This window comes from Podarcis vaucheri, assembly GCF_965113315.1.
Source record: "Podarcis vaucheri genome assembly, chromosome: 17".
NCBI lineage: Eukaryota > Metazoa > Chordata > Lepidosauria > Squamata > Lacertidae > Podarcis > Podarcis vaucheri.
In genome coordinates, this window is record NC_138755.1 from 11966297 (window position 1) to 11985532 (window position 19236).

General features: G+C 45.5%; 1 protein-coding gene across 2 annotated transcripts in view; it reads right to left on the minus strand.

The window, feature by feature from the left end:
• The window catches only part of A2ML1 (alpha-2-macroglobulin like 1), a 52431-nt gene extending 44779 nt beyond the window's left edge, over positions 1 to 7652 (minus strand). For both annotated transcript variants that reach the window (XM_082204551.1, XM_082204550.1), the window contains exons 1-6: positions 7499 to 7652; positions 4623 to 4806; positions 2959 to 3115; positions 1748 to 1800; positions 615 to 635; positions 259 to 418 (exon numbers count right to left, since the gene is read on the minus strand). In XM_082204551.1, coding sequence (XP_082060677.1) covers positions 259 to 418; positions 615 to 635; positions 1748 to 1800; positions 2959 to 3115; positions 4623 to 4806; positions 7499 to 7569 — 646 coding nt within the window. In that variant the 5' untranslated portion in view covers positions 7570 to 7652. The remainder of the gene's footprint in view (positions 1 to 258; positions 419 to 614; positions 636 to 1747; positions 1801 to 2958; positions 3116 to 4622; positions 4807 to 7498) is intronic.
• Positions 7653 to 19236: the final 11584 nt, after the last annotated feature.

Consider the following 19236-nt stretch of genomic DNA (forward strand, 5'->3'; position numbering starts at 1 on the left):
AAGGACTCTACAAAACAGAACTTCATCCTGCATCAACAGAGTCTGAACTAGAACCATGGCTTAACATGTACCAGGTGTGCCCAATGGAACATTACCACCTTTAAACAGGCTTTGTTCACCAGGTATCAGGCAGGTAAGCTCCCAAATCAGTGGGTAGCGTTTTGAGGCAGATGTTGTCCCCAATATCTGTTGATAGAAACTGAGTTCTAACTAGTGATGAATGGAAGAGACAATGCTTCTCCAAAACTCATTTCATACCATATTCAAGCACTTCAAAGCTTAAGAAAGCCTTCCCATGATCCACAATGATTCTGTAGACCCCCAGCATTGGTTCAGCAGCCAACTGGTAGGACAGTTGCACAACCCCATTGTCTGGTTGCACATTATTCCATTGTGCAATTCGGTTGCCTGCAGGATCCTGCAATCACATTTTTATAAAAAATAAAACACATGAATTATTGCAGCACATACCTGCAGAAGGGCTAGGAAGCATCTCTGAAAGGGTGGAAGTTCTGCAACCTCCTCAGTCTTCTCCCCTGCCCTCCACCCCACATTGGTGTGTGCGTTTCAAATTACATCTGAAGAAGATCCCTGGGAAACGTGAGGGTACTCACCTGCAACTCCACCAGCTGATGCTAAAGAAGAAAACAAAAGGCAATCCCTTTAGTCTCCAGCAGGAGTAATGCGTCCAACTACAATTCCCATCCCGCAACTCATCAAGTTAGGGGAGGGGGTGGAAAATCTGTGGCCCTACAGATGTTGGTGGAATGCATTTCCTACCATTCCTGACCATTGGTTGTGCTGGCCGGAGCTGACAGGAATTGGAGTCCAAGAACATTGGGAGAGCTGCAGCTTGCTCACTTCTGTAGATGCAAAGGATGAGCAAGTACCTTTAACTGCAGATAATGGATTTTTTCTTCTTCTTGCAAAAGCGTTTTGCTAGGCAGGCAGAGAGGAGGAAAGGCATAATCTTGCTCCTCCGCTTCTAATATCTGCAATGAAATGGCACCCCAGCCTCTACACTCTGGGATTTTATGCCCTCTATGTCAATAAATCCTAGCCATTCAGAAACTTCCTGAACATCCCATACTGTTGCCATAGCTACAATGTCATGTCAAGCAACTGAAGATTCCCTATTTAGCTTCCCCAAAGCTGCCAGGTGTTCAGAAAACTGAGCGCAGAAGATCTGTTGAACTTTGTTGGGGCTTTTTATTTTTTTTATTTTTTTTTACCTGCTCTGAGTGCAGACAAACCATTTCTCCACGGATTCTACATCTGGTGCGTGGGAAATAAAATAAAATAAAAGCTATTTGGGAGGTTGGTTCAGCCTTCCTCTCATTCCTATCACTTATGAGCACATTGTCAGCTCGTGTTTCTAGCGATTACCAAAAAAACCTACAGTCTTGCTGTTTTTGGAACCAGGCCAGAAAGAAAGTTTGCAAGAAAGAGCTGGGCTCTCTCTTTCACCAAAATAAAAGCTCTGAAAAATCCCCCCAATCTTATGGATTGGGAACTCCTAAATGCACCATCGATCACTACATGCAAGTACAAGCTGCTCTCAGAGCAGACTTCCTTTAACAAAAGCGGCTGTCAAGAGTTTTGTTACGCACAGATTTGTTGAACTCATCACTAAATACTTTTGTACTCAGGTGAGGAGAAATATAAATGGTGGAAGAGAAGTGCCCAGGCCAGGTCATTCCCATCTTGTCTTGCTTATTCCTCCACACACCCTGTTCACATTTCTCACCTCAGTAGCCAACGGCATAAATCCTTCATCCAGGGTGATGATTCGAAATTGCACTGCAACAGAACAAATGCACAAAATGACCCTCTTAAAGTGCAGATCTTACGAGAGGGCCTCATTCCCCACAACAGTGCAGTGCTGGAGCCCAAGGTGCCTCTCCCAGCCTGCCATCTGCCAGCCGAGATTGTTCTCATCTTTGTTCAGCTCCCCCAAGCCTTCTGTTTGGCCCCAAACTCTTCCAAGGACATCACGCCCAATTAACCCGACAACCTGCCAAATCACCTGTCTCTGTTCGTAACTCAGGACAAGGGCAAGCACAGTTCTCTTGCATTGCCAGTGGCCCTCAATGGTACTACGTTGGCCGTTCTTGGCCTTCTTAGTGGTGGCGCCTGCCCTGTGGAATGCCCTCCCATCAGATGTCAAGGAAATAAACAACTATCTGACTTTTAGAAGACATCTGAAGGCAGCCCTGTTTAGGGAAGTTTTTAATGTTTGATGTCTTACTATGTTTTAATGTACTGAAGGGACTGGGGTAACCCAGGAATTCCTCTGCAGCTTGTATTTTCCCTTCATATTCCCAAATAACAAAAATCCTACCATTTATTGATTTCTACAATTCCCTAATAGGGACGTGGGTGGCGCTGTGGGTTAAACCACAGAACCTAGGACTTGCTGATCAGAAGGTTGGCTGTTCAAATCCCAGCAACGAGGTGAGCTCCTGTTGCTCTGTCCCAGCTCCTGCCAACCTAGCAGTTCGAAAGCACGTCAAAGTGCAAGTAGATAAATAGGTACCGCTCCGGCGGGAAGGTAAACAGTATTTCCGTGCGCTGCTCTGGTTCGCCAGAAGCGGCTTAGTCATGCTGGCCACATGACCCGGAAGCTGTACGTCGGCCAATAAAGCAAGATGAGCGCCACAACCCCAGAGTCGGTCACGACTGGACCTAATGGTCAGGGGGCCCTTTAACTTTAACTTTACAATTCCCTAATAGAATCTGTTGCCTCATATCTGTAACATGCTTTAATGGAGAGATATATAAACACATGCATTAGGATTACGCACAGCTCTGCAGTAACCAGTGGTGTCATGGCCCCAAAATGAAGGAGGGCTGGTATGCCCTCTTTTACTATCACATTACTATCAAAAGTGCCTGCCACTAGCCCGACTTACATATTAAGAGCCAGCCCACCAGCCCTAGGGACTCTTTTCTCCTTACTCAGTTGTCCTGGAGAATAGATGGCCTTGTCCATCTGCAGAAAAGTGCCACTTTCCGCTTTCTGAATAAGAACCTGCTTCTGCTCATCTATCTTCCCCTGGGCATCAGAAAGTCGGATGGCAGCAACTTCCTCCGAGCCATCTGCAGGGGGCGGTACCTGGTTTACACAAGTCACTTAGCGTTAACAGGATTCCCCAATCCAGGGAGGATTAAATGCATGTATTTGAAAGGAAAGGGTGAATGAAAGAGCAGGAAAATGGAGAGAATGGGGCGGTGGTGGAGGGCAGTGACGCACATAGGTCAAACCCCCTACAGATGTTTCCTCTTGTCCTGGACTTCTAACAAAGGACAGCATGATGGAAAGACCATATCAGGAAGAGAATAGGCAGGATCCAGTAATCTGAACACTGGACCTCCATGTGGCAACATGATTTAACTATTGCATGTTCCATCCCTGAATGGAACTCAAAGCAACATCTATGGGGTTGTTGCCATTTAGCCTTGTCTAGTAGGCTGAGAGGAAGGGAGATTGACCCACAACCACCCAATGTATTTCATGGATGAGCAGAGCTGTGAACCGGACACTTCTACAGCCAAAAGAAAGACCCTTATCACCAAACCACAATGACTTCCCCAATGGACAGGGCTTTGGCCATCACAAAAGGCATTTCCGTGTGTGATTTTTAAAGTACAATTGCAGTGTTTTGTGTGGTAGACAAAGAGTGATAGGAGACTACAGTGGTACCTCGCAAGACGAATGCCTCGCAAGACAAAAAACTCGCTAGACGAAAGGGTTTTTTGTTTTTTGAGCTGCTTCGCAAGACGATTTTCCCTATGGGCTTGCTTCGCAAGACGGAAATGTCTTGCAAGTTTGTTTCCTTTTTCTTAACACCGTTAATACAGTTGCGACTTGACTTCGAGGAGCAACTCATAGAACGCGGTGTGGTAGCCTTTTTTGAGGTTTTTAAAGACTTTGGTGATTTTTGAAGCTTTTCCAAAACTTTCCCGACACCGTGCTTCGCAAGATGACAAAACTCGCGGAACGAATTAATTTCGTCTTGCGAGGCACCACTGTACAGTCTATAGAATGGGGTACAATTCAAATACAGTGGTACCTCGGGTTACATACGTTTCAGGTTACATACGCTTCAGGTTATAGACTTCGCTAACCCAGAAATAGTACCTCGGGTTAAGAACTTTGTTTCAGGATGAGAACAGAAATCATGCAGCGGCAGCAGCAGCAGGCCCCATTAGCTAAAGTGGTGCTTCAGGTTAAGAAAAGTTTCAGGTTAAGAACGGACCTCCGGAACGAATTAAGTACTTAACCCCAAGGTACCACTGTAATTACAGGAGGAAGCTGCCACTTCTTCCTTTCCTCAGGTTAGTGTTTCCACTACTCTCGGTCAAACTGACAACTTTTTTCCTGCTCTCTTAGAAGTTGGACTACAAAAATTCTAAAAACGTTCCTGAGCAGGTGGAATGTTCTTGTGCATTCCGTGACACCACACCAGCTCAGCTAATCAGTGTCAGAGGTGAAGCAGCATGGTATAGATCAAAGGACACCGTTCTGCACAAGCACAGTTGATGCATCTGATTTATACTCTGTACTTTATTATTATTTTTCATTATCCAGAGCAGATTTACTACTGATATACATCACTCACTGTGAAAGTCAGGCACTTCAGCTGTTTCTCATGCCATCTGAATCCATCCAGCAGAACGTGGGTCTTGTTCTTAGTCTCCAGGGTGATGCTGAGCACTACAGATGTTTCCACATCACCCAGGTCCATGCACAACTTATCACTGGATGGGTAGTTCAGACGGGCTGGAAGGACCAGCATGTATTTCCTGAATGCAGAAGATGAGAGGGAGAGAGACGAGAACAAGAACACACCTTTCTTTAGGGAGCGAGATTATTTGCAGGCAATTAGTCCAGTTATTTGCACTCTAAAGGGCATTCCTGCCTGAAATCCAATACTTTGCCTTGGTGCACGGCAGCTTCCTATTTTCCTATGATGATTTTGCACATGCTGATTATTGTTTATTGTATTTTAATTTTTAATTTTATTTTAATGTAACTCAGTAAATAATCAACCTTTATTGGCATACAGAGAAAACAGGAATATGTGGGTCAAAACACAACATTGGCATCTGTTCACAGATAAAACTATACAGGCATAAGGTAAAAGTAAAGGGACCCATGATCATTAGGTCCAGTTGTGGCCGACTCTGGGGTTGCGGCGCTCATCTCGCTTTATTGGCTGAGGGAGCCGGCGTACAGCTTCCAGGTCACGTGTCCACCATGACTAAGCCGCTTCTGGTGAACCAGAGCAGTGCACGGAAACGCCATTTACCTTCCTGCCGGAGTAGTACCTATTTATCTGCTTGAACTTCGTGCTTTCGAACTGCTAGGTTGGCAGGAGCAGGGACCGAGCAATGGGAGCTCACCCTGTCGTGGGGATTTGAACTGCCGACCTCTGATCGGCAAGTCCTAGGCTCTGTGGTTTAACCCACAGCGCCCCCTGTGTCCCAGGCATAGTAAGGTTAAAAAGTAGTGGGTCCAAATGTTTGATCCCCATGCTGAAAGAGGTTAAATTCTTCTGACTCCTACAGGGTTTATTGAATTTCTGTGGACATGATAGTATGGAGAAAGTAGCAGAATATCTGAGCAACACTGTGAAACTAGAACATCACAAGACTTGAGTGGTACTCAGTATAATTTATGAGTCACCTTCGAAGGATTTATATTCTGAAAGGCAGCATAATTACCGTATTTTTCGCCCCATAGGATGCACTTTTTCCCCTCCAGAAATGAAGGGGAAATGTGTGTGCGTCCTATGGGGCGAATGCAGGCTTTCGCTGAAGCCTGGAGAGCGAGAGGGGTCGGTGCGCACTGACCCCTCTCGCTCTCCAGGCTTCAGGAAGCTATCCGCAAGCCTTGCAAGCCCGGTGGGAGTTCCCACGGGTTCACAAGGCTTGCGGGCAGCAGCCTGCAGCCCCCGCAAGTGTCTGCAAGCCTTGCGCGCCCGGCAGGAGGTCCCGCCGGGTGCGCGAGGCTTGGGGCGGCAGCCTGTTGCCCGAAGCACAGGGAGCCCTCCGGAGGGTGCCCCGTGCTTCAGGCAGGTGAGCGCAAGGCTTGGGGCGGCAGCCAGGGCAGGGGGGGAAAATAATTTTTTAAAATTCATTTCCCCCCCAAAAAACGAGGTGCGTCCTATGGGCCGGTGCGCCATATAGGACGAAAAATACGGTAGTAATTGTAAGTGTAACCACCACAACAAACAGAACAGCAACAGCATCTGTACTTTCCTAGTTGCAAGACTCTCCAGATGAACAGATTTTGTGCAGCAGAGTTGGAGAAGAACCAGTGCCTGTCCAAGGCTCCAGAGGAGAGCCACCATGAGAGTAGCCAATGCTTGTCTTGGACCAACAGTCTGATGCTATAAAGCAGCTCCATATGTTCAAATGAACTGGAAAATGAACAAAGCTGCCCCTTCATTAGAATTCTGCTTAGGAAACTACATTTATTGCTTTTGTCTCAGGGGTCCATCTGATTGGGCTCATCCACATTCCTGCTTGTGCTGTGCCTAGTAAGCACAGGTCCAAGTGGTTTCCCCCTTACCCAACTCGGTTCCCAGGGAAAACCAGCTCTTTCGTGATCAATCAGAACAAATGGCAATCCAGGAAAATGTGAATTGCTGTTTGCTCTGATTGAGTGCTAAAGAGCAGTTTCCCCCGCAGGACAAGAGGAAGTGTGGAAAAGCCCAGTGAGTCTCTGGCATTGTGCCTACTTGCTACACCACTGTTCTCCAGCCTTGGGAGTATTCTTCAATGTTGGGTCTCCACATGTTGTTGAGCTACAACTCCCTTTATCCCCAACCACTGGCTAAGCTGACTGGGGGTGATGGGAGTTGTAGACCAACAACATCTAGGGACCCAAGGTTGAAAAACATGGTCAGCTACATGATTGGACAACACATAACCGACAACCCACCTCTTTTGATAATCTCCATTACAACTTTTGACTTCCCTCAGAAAGTCCTCCAACGTTTCACTCAAATGGGAACCTCCAAATTTGCCTCCAAATGTTTCAACAGCTGAAAATTGGTAGCAACGCTACTTTTCTTCATCATAAAATTCCACTTTGTTTTGTTTTTTAAAAAAAGATATTTGTTAAAGTTTAAACATTACAAATAAAATTTCACTTTGAGCTTCCTCTCAGAAGACTGTAAGTTGCTCCAGGAAAAGCAGCAACTATTACCTAGCATTCCCTCTTGGTGAACCTCACTCCTTCACTCTCTCTTGCAGGCAGGTGCCTCCTTCAGCCCTTCTGCTTTTCCTTTCTGAACCACTGATGCAAATTTCCATCTGTTCTTTTCCCTAGCGATACATTCACCCTAACAGCCCCCTCCCCCTGCTCAATATACTTCTTCATGGCCCTCACAACTCTGAATACATAAGGACCAGCTTCTCCCTCCCAGTCATGTCCTCTATAATTCTGTTTCCCTGAGATCACAGGTCTTCCAACCACATAACAACTTACGGGATGGAGTCATCTGCACCAGCTAACTCGAGGAAGGGAGCAAGGCCACTGAGAATGAGGAAGAGCCACATATCTGTGGAGACCTGCCTGCAGAGGGCACCGCAAATGTCCAAGCAGGAACTTGGAAGAGGGAGGACTCTACGTCTCCCTTAACTTGCTTCTCAGCTTATCTGATCCTCATTTTATATCCTCATTCTGCCTGGCGTGTGACTCTTAAGTGGCCTCTATGCCCAGTGTTTAAGAAATATGATCCGCCACCTGAGGCTCACACAGAGAACAGGGAAGGAAAGTCAAATACAGCAGGTGTGAAAGAAGCTGGCTTTGGGACAGAGGCAGGTGTGTCCTGAGAAGCTGGCCAGGCCGCTTACTAACATGCCCCTTTCCCTTTTCTCCTTCAGAGCATGCAAACACCTATGCACTGCAGTGGTCTAAAAGTTTATGCAATATACATGGAAGAACAAAACCCCTAGATGTTCAATGGCGGGCTTGCTCTTACAGCTCCAACATGGACCCCCTTTTCACCCTAAGGTCTCAAGGCCCACATGACACTATGCCTTGCTTCAGGACAGGTATGCCCTTGTTTTCCTTTTCGTGTGAGGGCTCCGACAAATGTAACTCTTTCTCTCTCTCCTTAGGTGTTTGATAGAGGTGCTTCTTCTACTCTTTGAATCAAGCATGAGTTACTACCTGCTTATATTATCACTTTGTTGTCCAAAGCAGCTTCCATATACAGTCGTACCTTGGAAGTCGAACAGAACCCGTTCCAGGAATCCATTTGACTTCCAAAACATTCTGAAACCAAAGCACAGCTTCTGATTGGCTGCAGGAAGCTCCTGTAGCCAATCGGAAGCCACGGAAGCCGCATCGGACGTTCGGGTACCAAAGAACGTTTGCAAACCGGGACACTCACTTCTGGGCTTGCAGCGTTCAGGAGCCAAAACGTGCTAGTACCAAGGTGTTCAGGATCCAAGGTATGACTGTATTCTGTCACACTCATTTCTCGTAATAAGCCAACCTTTCTTTATTCCTCTTGTGAGTGAACTTCTTCTGGGCATAAGGTTAAGGGCAAGCACATATCCAAAACAAACATATTTTATAACCCTTAGCAAAAGGTCCTAAAAATCTTAGTTGTGCATGCAGGAATGCACATGAGTGCAGGACACATGTGTGGGTTCAGACACACACCTGTTAACACCCTATTTCTCCTGGGTCAAATACATGCTGGAAGTGTAAGGAAAAAGAGGGCACCTTTTACCACAAGTGCTGGACCTGTAAAGTCGTAAAAGAATTATGGGAGATGATATATAAAGAACTAGGGGACACGGGTGGCGCTGTGGGTTAAACCACAGAGCCTAGGACTTGCTGATCAGAAGGTCGGCAGTTCGAATCCCCGCGACGGGGTGAGCTTCCGTTGCTCAGTCCCAGCTCCTAGCAGTTCGAAAGCACATCAAAGTGCAAGTAGATAAATAGGTACCACTCCGGCAGGAAGGTAAACGGTGTTTCCGTGTGCTGCTCTGGTTCGCCAGAAGCGGCTTAGTCATGCTGGCCACATGACCCAGAATCTGCACACCGGCTCCCTAGGCCAATAAAGCGAGATGAGCGCTGCAGCCCCAGAGTCGGTCACGACTGGACCTAATGGTCAGGGGTCCCTTTACCTTATATAAAGAACTGGAAAAAAATGTTTAAAATAACATTTTCAAAAAAAAACCCCAAAGCATTTCTTCTAGGAAATACTAAGGGACCAGAAGAGACTTCTTATGTATGCCTGGATGTTACTGGCCCAGAGATGGAAAGAAGACAGAGTCCCTATCAGAGATGAATGGCAGATTAAACTGATAGACTATGCAGAAATGGCAAAAATGACCAGAAGAATTAGGAATCAGGGAGATCAAAATTTTAATAAGGAATGGGGAAAGATATAATTGATGTTAAAACTCACTGTAAACAATTAAAATTATTAGTAGGATTGAAATGACCTTTGTGGTTGGATGTTGGACTATGGTTATAAGGGAGACTTAAGAGAATTGGATCAACAGAGAAGATGTAGGAGCAAAAAGTTAACATAAGGACCCACAAAGGGGAAGAAGAGAGTCCATGGGAATTTATGGAATTCTCTTTTTGTTTTGGTTGCTTGATGATGGTTTGTACATTCGAAAATTCAAAAATTAAATAAATTTATGTATAAAAAACCACACACCTTATTTCTACTGAATAAAATGACTTGTACTTTCCAACAGCCTGTGGCTAAGATTGAAGGGCACTAGGTCTTTTAATGTGCCTGCCAAGTGTCCCACTTAACAGAGGGCGGTCCTCTATTTGAAGGTGTTCTCTATTTGCTCAGTCCAGGTCTGGTCAACAGACTAAGCAGGCACAGAAATCTCCTGGTGCCTTCCCCACTATTCAAATTATAGTATTTATTTCTAAATTGATGCCTATATACTGTATTATGATATGCAGATCGCGGTTCTTTAGTTTGGCAAAGCATAACTCGTTCCCCCTAGCCTTCCTGTTTGGGTCCTGGGCTGATTTCTCTCCTAAATAGATGTAGTGAGCAGCGCATGTTATGCATGAGGGAATTCAGTGAATGAATGACCTTTCTGATTGCACCAATGACACCACAGAAAACAGAGGCCAGTGTTTTCTCTCTCCCTCAAAGAGAAAATGATAGGTTACATTAATAGGTGGGATGTGAAAGAATTTGCATAGGGTTTTTGACCAACAGCATTTTCACTTATCACTGAGGACTTGTTTCTGCAGGCTACTATTTCAGGGGGTTAGTGACTGAGCCATTGTTTGTTTACTTTTAGATAAGGATCAGGTGTTTGTGTGGTCTGTGCTTTGGCATTTAGGTCCAATCATTTCTGCTGCATTAAAATTAGCCAAAGTCACCCAGCGGCTGAAGGCTTCCAATTCACATTTCAGTATGCAACTTAAGCTGCTTGCATGTTCAATGGGTCAGACACAATTCCTTCTTTGTAGATGCTTTTGGTTGCTTCAATGGGCATCATTTGCAGAAATGCCAACCCGATAACGTCTTATGCAATCTGCTGAAACCTTTATGTTTTGTTAACAAAGACTTTAGCATTCCGTGGTTGTTTTTGAATGAAAACCCTTCACAGACAATACTCAAGTGCCAATTAATTCTCTCAGCCCAATTACACGTTCCTGTCGAAGCCAGGTGAGGGGAGCCAACGGGTGTCAAACCCTTGGTGACTTAGGGACTTCCCCTGCATGAGAAGACAGGCTTTGGCAGATTGAGTGGATGAGACCAATAGGAAATAAACAGCTACAGTGGTACCTCTGGTTAAGAACTTAATTTGTTCCGGAGGTCTGTTCTTAACCTGAAACTGTTCTTAACCTGAGGTACCACTTCAGCTAATGGGGCCTCCTGCTGCAACTGCACCGCCACCGCCACACAATTTCTGTTCTCATCCTGAGGTAAAGTTCTTAACCCGAGGTACTACTTCTGGGTTAGCGGAGTCTGTAACCTGAAGCGTTTGTAACCCGAAGTGTTTGTAACCTGAGGTACCACTGTATATGACTTTTAGAAGACATCTGAAGGCAGCCATATCAGGATGTTTTTAATGTTTGATGTTTTATTATGTCTTAATATATGCTGTGAGTCACCCAGAAAGCCGTCCAGAGTGGCTGGGAAACCCATTCACCAGGGTACTGAGAGAGCTACATGCTGCTCTTTATATACCATACCCAACAGCTTAATTAACACAACTTAACAGCATCTGCTATACTGCTTCACAGCTGTAAAACTAGGTCACATTATTTGCTCTGGCCCTTAAAGACAAACACATCTTGTGAAACAATAATGAAACCTAAAATTTAAAGAAACCATTCAACAGATGGGAGCTGTAGTTCCAAAACATCTGTGCGGCCAGGTTTGGCCATGCCTGCCTTACAGCATATCTTTGGAAGAAGAAAAGGCTATGGAGTAAACCCTAATAATAATAACAATTTTAATAAAAATAATTTTATTATTTATACCCTGCCCATTTGGCTGGGTTGCCCCAGCCACTCTGTGTGACTTTCAACACATATAAAAACATAATATAACATCAAACATTAAAAACTTCTTTATACAGGGCTGCCTGCAGACGTCTTCTAAAAGTTGTGTAGTTATTTTTCTCAGCTAGTTAGCTCACACATTCTGATGCCCATCTTCAAGGGTACAGTGATCAAGGATCAAGAAAGCAAGTGATGCATGTAACACAAGTCAACCTGTTTTATATGATTAATAGACAAATAGGTAAGCTGACTCCACTGAAAATCCTTGTGTTTGGGCTTACACAAAAGCCAGATCTCTGTTAATAATAATAATAATTTTTAAATTTATATCCTGCCCATCTGGCTGGGTTTCCCCAGCCACTGTGGGAGACTTCCAACATATATAAAAACACAACAAAACATCAAATATTAAAAAACAAAATATTCTATACAAGCAACAAACAAACCAATAAATCGATAGAAACCAACAACAACAACAATGTTGTATTAGATCTGTGGTGGTGCATTCGCCCATGCACATTTGATTCTTCATTCATCAAACGATGAACCTATTAGCCAACCCTTAAAAACAGAGGGGAAAATAAACATCTTTGGCATAGTAAGTACATTTGTAAATCCCTTCCTTCTTGTAGAACTATGAAATCGGTACTCTTAGGACCTTTCTCTTCACTTGGCTGTCAAGGCGCTGACAGGATGATCAGGTCCTTCAGAGAGGGTAAGAGAGGAGATGTGAGGCTAACAGAAAAAAGACAAGGAGTCTCATAAAGGCAACCCTCCCAGTGAAGAAGTTGCTCAAATTGGCGTCCAGCCCCTCATTTGCTCCTTAGCGAGGGCTCCTCCTCTGTAATAGTCTTCTACGATGAACCCCAGAAGCCTCTCTATGTACCTGCCTGGCCTGTTCCTCAGCAGCATGTAATATCCTTCGTGTTCTGGGAGTCAGTGGGGCAAGAGAAGCTGTCCTGTGAGAGCTGTGGGAGAGATGAAGGGTCTGTTTCCCCTCTATTGTCTCTGTCAGAGTCTGAATCCAAACTGGAAACCTCATCACCCTTCCCTGGGCTGGGCCACCTGCCTACTTCTGCCTCTCTGTGACCCCTCATTCTTCCTGCTTCTACTACCTCCCAGCTTGTCCCCTTCTCTGAGGTGTGGCCAATTTCCCACCACCAGGATCCAGGATTTAAGTCGTCTTCTTCTGTGCCTTCCCTGGGGGGCTCTTGGGTAGGCAGCTCCCACTACTATTCCTAATCCAGCCAGCCCCTGACATTGGCTGAAGCAAGGCTTCTGCCAGTCCCATTCCTCTTCCCTTGCAATGTCCTTGGGGTGATAATTAACCTTGAAGGGTCCCATCAAAGCTGAAGTTCTGGCATCCTGGACAGGTTACACCAGTTTTAGAAAAAGGTTGCTAGGACATCATCATAGCTAAACTGGTTATTTCTGTCTCTTTAGATTTACAAAGTGATGCAAGCAATACCTTACGGAGCTTCAGAAAACTTTCTGAGAAGTGTCCAAGGGAGAAGATCTCCTTGCTGCCTTTTAAGAAAGTCTGCAAACCAATGCAGAGGTTGCCTGCAAATTTGTCTGCAAATTAGAGCCTAGGGCTTGCCGATCAGAAGGTCAGCGGTTCGAATCCCTGCAGCGGGGTGAGCTCCCGTTGATCGGTCCCTGCTCCTGCCAACCTAGCAGTTCGAATGCACATCAAAGTGCAAGTGTAAATAGGTACTGCTCCAGCAGGAAGGTAAATGGCATTTCCGTGCGCTGCTCTAGTTTGCCAGAAGCTTAGTCATGCTGGCCACATGACCAGGAAGCTATCTGCGGACAAATGCCAGCTCCCTCGGCCATTAAAGCGAGATGAGTGCCACAACCCCAGAGTCGTCCGTGATTGGACTTGATGGTCAGGGGTCCCTTTACCTTTACCTAGGTCCACCAAAAGCTGAGGTACATCCTTCTAGTTCTCAAGAAAGCTGACATATGGAGGGTCCCTCAATTGGGACAAGGTGATAATAGCTACCCAAGCTGATAACAACTAGTAGCCCCTTGTTGTATCAGTTAAAATGATGGTTTATAATGAGGGACTGTGTGTACTTTAAGCTAAAGAAAAAGAGGGGTGGACTTGCCCACTGCAACCCACATTCTAGGTCACAAAAAGCTGCCTTATGCAAGAGTAAAAATTGTGCAATTTTTCACATATTCAGCATAATTACCGTATTTTTTGCACCATAACACTCACTTTTTTCCTCCTAAAAAGTAAGGGGAAATGTCTGTGCGTGTTATGGAGGGAATGCCTACGGGTGGCACGCCTACGGATTTTCCTCCTCTAAAAACTACGTGCGTGTTTTGGTCGGGTGCGTGTTATAGAGTGAAAAATACGGTACTTTTGCTTCTTCTAGTGTTGAGGAAGAGCAAGGAGCTATCTAGGGTAGCAAAGCCACTGAAAATCTCCATCTGTAAAATCCTCTGGCTTCTGAGCTTTTACAAGGCTACGATCACATAACTGCAAGCTTGCCTTCACGACCATAGGGCTAGAAGCTTGCTTTTTTAGAAAGAGAAAGCTGGCACAGATCTTAGCCAGATATTCTCCGCTCAAAGCTCCATCTACAAAAGTTCTCCAATGGCCTGTGATTAAGAAAGGCCTATGATCCAAAATGCTGCCTACACTAGTGCCAGTCTTCATTAGTAGAAACAGATTCCTGCCAGAATCTGTTTTGGGTAGGTCCTAGAAGGAATCACGTGGGATGCGGGTGGCGCTGTGAGTTAAACCACAGAGCCTAGGACTTGCCGATCAGAAGGTCGGTGGTTCAAATCCCCGTGACGGGGTGAGCTCCCGTTGCTCGGTCCCTGCTCCTGCCAACCTAGCAGTTCAAAAGCACGTCAAAGTGCAAGTAGATAAATAGGTACCACTCCGGCGGGAAGGTAAACAGTATTTCCATGCACTGCTCTGGTTCGCCAGAAGCGGCTTAATCATGCTGGCCACATGACCTGGAAGCTGTACGCCGGCTCCCTCAGCCAATAAAGTGAGATGAGCACCACAACCCCAGAGTCGGCCACAACTGGACCTAATGGTCAGGGGTCCCTTTACCTTTAGAAGGAATCACAGCATGAGGAATTCAAGCAAAGGTGTGTGTGGAGTGTGGATTTGGGAGGGCAGCAAATAGCATAGATAGCACTTTGAAGAATATGTACTATGGAGTGATGATGAGTTTTAATATTAGCTCAATTGAATCCTTCCATCAGAGCGCTTGAAAGGTCCTGGATAACATGTTTATGGTGCCCAAATGGAATTATAATGGACACTTTGGCTCTGAATGTTGTGTGAGTATGCCTATGAGGCCTGAACAGAGCAAATGGTAAAATGCTTGAGGAAATAAAAGAGGACTGGACACAGCTCCTAAAAGCAACAATGACCATGAGTTCCTTTTCCCAGTTGAAAAAGTCCACATTTCCAATACACATAGTCTATTTCGTCCCATTCCTGATTATTCTTCTCCAGCAGCAGCAGTAAGGTGATTCAAGAGGAGAAAGTAGAGAGATGTGGGACCTTCAAAGATATGGAGTGGGCAGGGGAAAGAGGCACATGTCTTCAGGAATGAGGGCACAGATCGCTAAAAGCAGAAGCGGTTTCACAGATGACTTATTCATCCTTATGAAGAAATAGCTTTGCAAGCAGCTTACCTATGGTCAAATGGACCCACCCTGCTTGGAAGACTCTCCACAGACTTGCACTGCAGCACTTTCGCTGAAGGCCTCAACCTGTTATTGTGGTTGCATTAGCAGAACTGCACTCTCAGCCTCTCTCGATGCACCAATTCCGAAAGAGCTTTATAATGGGAAACATTAAGCAGCTGTAAAATGCTGATCTGTTGCTTTAAAAGTATGTGTACTCTAAAAGGGGGGAAGGAGGGGCCGGCAAAGCATCTGTTTCCATCGTGCATACCAGCTTATTTTTGGTCGAATCAGACCCAGTATAGCCACTGTTTTAATATTTAATGTTGTGCTGCTACAGCAACTAGCTTCCACATACTTCGGAAGCATTAATACTCAGCATAAAATTCCCTCTATTGGTTCACTAGGTGACAGAGCTGTCCAGTGACACTTTGGTGCCAGAAAAATGCTGATACTGTAGTTCCATACTCCCAAGTGGGTCATAATCCAACAAGAAGTTCTCCTGTGCAACTCTCATTGAAAGGTGCTTGTGCAGTGACTATTTATTTCACACTGCACACATAAAGGGATGTCAACTTTTCAGTTTTCCAGTAGCGCCTGGGCCAAACTTGGGAGCGCTTAACAGCAAGTTGAGAGTCCATACAGCTGTGTCCTACAAAATCTCGCCATCACCAGCATCTTCTGCCTCACTACCTGCAAATACACAATCTCTGCAAATCTCTGAGACATGAACCAATCTCTTTCTTTTCCTTAACCTAAGCAGCGAGGATTCCAATGATGCTTTTGCAAACAGACAATCTCTCTTACAGCTTCTTGGGGCTGCTTTTTTTGGGAAAAGTAGTTACAGTGGTACCTCAGGTTACATACACTTCAGGTTATAGACTCCGCTAACCCAGAAATAGTACCTCGGGTTAAGATCTTTGCTTCAGGATGAGAACAGAAATCGTGCTCTGGCGGCGCGGCAGCAGCAGGAGGCCCCATTAGCTAAAGTGGTGCTTCAGGTTAAGAACAGTTTCAGGTTAAGAACAGACCTCCAGAACGAATTAAGTACTTAACCCGAGGTACCACTGTATTTGGGGGTTTTTTTAGCACACATGTTCCTGGAAATATTTATATACAATTTGTGATTTGGGGATATATGAATTTTCTTATCCAAATACATTCTCTTTGGATTCAAAAGAATCAGCAACTCATTTTGGGAAGGCAAATATTACATTTTAAAGCCTGGACAAGCAGGAAGAAATGTCTACAGAAAGTGCAATGAGAGAGAAAAAAATGGGGGCAGCACAGTTTTAACAATTTATCACCAGGGGGCGAGAGAACCTCAGAAAACACCTGGAACAATATTTACGCTGAAGATATTTGCTCAAAATTGTCTCTGATGGGAGAGCACAGAAATTGGCACCATGCCCAGACTATATTTAGCATGAGTGCAGATGTGGCAGTCAACCCTGTGTTTTGCTCAGTCCTTTCACAGATGTGAAGACGTGACTTTTGGAATTGTGCTTTTGGATGCAAAACGAAGGAGAGCTCTATGGGGACTGAACATTCACAGCTGGACTGTAATAAGGCATGGGTAGGCAAACTGAGGCCCGGGGGCAAACTGAGGCCCGGTAGGCAAACTGAGGCCCAATCACCTTCTAAATCCAGTCCACAGACAGTCCAAGAATCAGTGTGTTTTTACATGAGTAGTGTGTGTCCTTTTATTTAAAATGCATCTCTGGGTTATTTGTGGGGCCTGCCTGGTGTTTCTACATGAATAGAATGTGTGCTTTTATTTAAAATGCATCTCTGGGTTATTTGTGGGGCATAGGAATTTGTTCATTATTTTTTTTCTTCAAAATATAGTCCGGCCCCCCACAAGGTCTGAGGGACAGTGGACTGGCCCCCTGCTGAAAAGGTTTGCTGGCCCCTGGTAATAAGGGCTTCACTATAGTTACTTCCACACTAGAACCCTAAAGCACTGCTAAGATGTTGCTATTTCGCAAGTACAGTACCTGGAACCAGAATTAAAATGCAACTTCCATATACGTTCCAAATAGTGTTGCATTTTCTCAGCAACCTTCTTATCCATGACCAAGGTCTCTTCTAGACTGTTGCTATTTTGGAATGGGGTTCCATCACAAGCCGGCAAATTCTGGTCATGCAATTAAAGGCTGATATGGAGGCATTGCACAACCCACAACTGGGCTTGTTACAATAAGGAACGTGATGGGGAAATGTGCTTGGAAGTGTGAGGTAACACTTGCTCCGATGCAACAGCATGTAACCTCGCCACATACAAATGAGAAGGAATACGAATTAAGTTGCCAGCTCTGTCTACTTTCCCTGTAAACAACTCCAGATAAATGCGCTATGAAGCCATAATCTGGAAGCATCCCAAGAATGTCCCTATAGTGTTTACTCACACAGTTCCATTCCTGCAAGGAACTTGAATTATGCATTCCCACTCATACTATCTTTGTTACAAAATGCTGCCATTAAAAATGAAATGAAAGAAATGAGAAAAGGAAAGTGAAAATAATAACAATGAAATTAAATCCATAATTAAAGCCAACCCACTTCACCACCACCCAAGGACAGAAACTGGTATCTGGTAGTTCAGTTGAAAAGGAATAGACTGGTATTCATCCATTTAAACTCATCCCCGAATGTGGGTTTTGAATGTCTTTGGATGGAAATGCAGTTGATTTCCAGAGCAGAACAGTGGAAAATGGGAGCAGGTGTTTTTTTAAGGGGGGAGTGTTACAGGGAGTTTGGGGATCTAAAACACACACTAATCAGACCAGATTAAGATTGGTTGATGCCTTGGAACTGTACCTCTTTGGGGGGCAATGGACTGCAGAAAACACAAGCCTTTTATAAAGCAAAGATGCATCAGTCTGCTTAAAGAAACTTGAATTTGATGTCCATTGTACAAGTGCTAAGTTCCCTTTTGCAGCCATCTTATAGCACTTTTCAAATCTTTACAACAGCCATGTAATGGAGTTCCCCCCATTAAGCATGCCTGCAAGCAAGGTTTAATGGAGGCAGTGGCGTAGCGTGAGTTGTCAGCACCCGGGGCAACGCAAGTAATTTGCGCCCCCTAACCCGGGGCAAGGCAAGTAACTTGCGCCCCCCCAACCCCTAACCTGCGAGTTGCCGCTGGCGCTGCCGCCCAAACGACGCCGCTTGCCCGGAGGAGGAGGGGGGCAGAGAGGCAAGGAAAATGCAATGGCCCAGCAGCTGCAACAGCACCGGCGGAGGCGGGGCTGTGAGGAGGGGCTGCCTGGCGCGTCCTCCGCGGCGAGCGCTGAGAGCCGCTGCCTGCCGGGCGCCTTCAGCCCAGACGCGCGCACAGCTCGTCGGTTCCGCGAGACATGCGGCTCCGCTACAGCCTGCGCCCGAGGCTCTTCGGCGACTCCGGAGGCAGCGAGTGTGCCCCCCCCAGATGTTGCGCCCAGTGCGGCCGGCCCCCCTTGCACCCCCCACGCTACGCCACTGAATGGAGGCGAGAGGCCCTTCACCTTAAGGTTGCAATATTTCAAATAGTGAAAATCCAGACAGAAACGATGTTGAGCTTTTTTTTTGCAAAAAAAAAAAAAAAAAGGTTTCTGAGCTATTGTCTTTGTAAATCACCAAAAATGGCACTGCCGACATGGATTGCCATACATTCAGATTTTCCCAGACGTTATTGCAATTTTTGCCCAGACACTGCTTCCAACTACAATATTCTAGATATGTCCAGGAAATTCAGGATATATTGCAAACCTACTTCACCCAGCAGTTTAGCATGCCGCTGAGTGAAGCCCCTGCCTGCTCCTTTTGCAGGAGGGAAGCAGGGACAAACTTATTTTGGGAACCACACCAGGACCCCCTGCCCAACTTAATCTGACCTTGACTTGACGGAATGGCTGCTCCCAGCTGGCATTTGAGGAAGAGGATTCCGAGTGGAGCTTGTCCCTCAGCGGAGCTGATGGAATTATTGTGTCAGGTATATGGTCTGGGCCTTGGAAAACTCCACTTCCTGGGAATTATCGGCAAGTTCTAGGTAGACTTACACAAATCTACACTTTAAATGA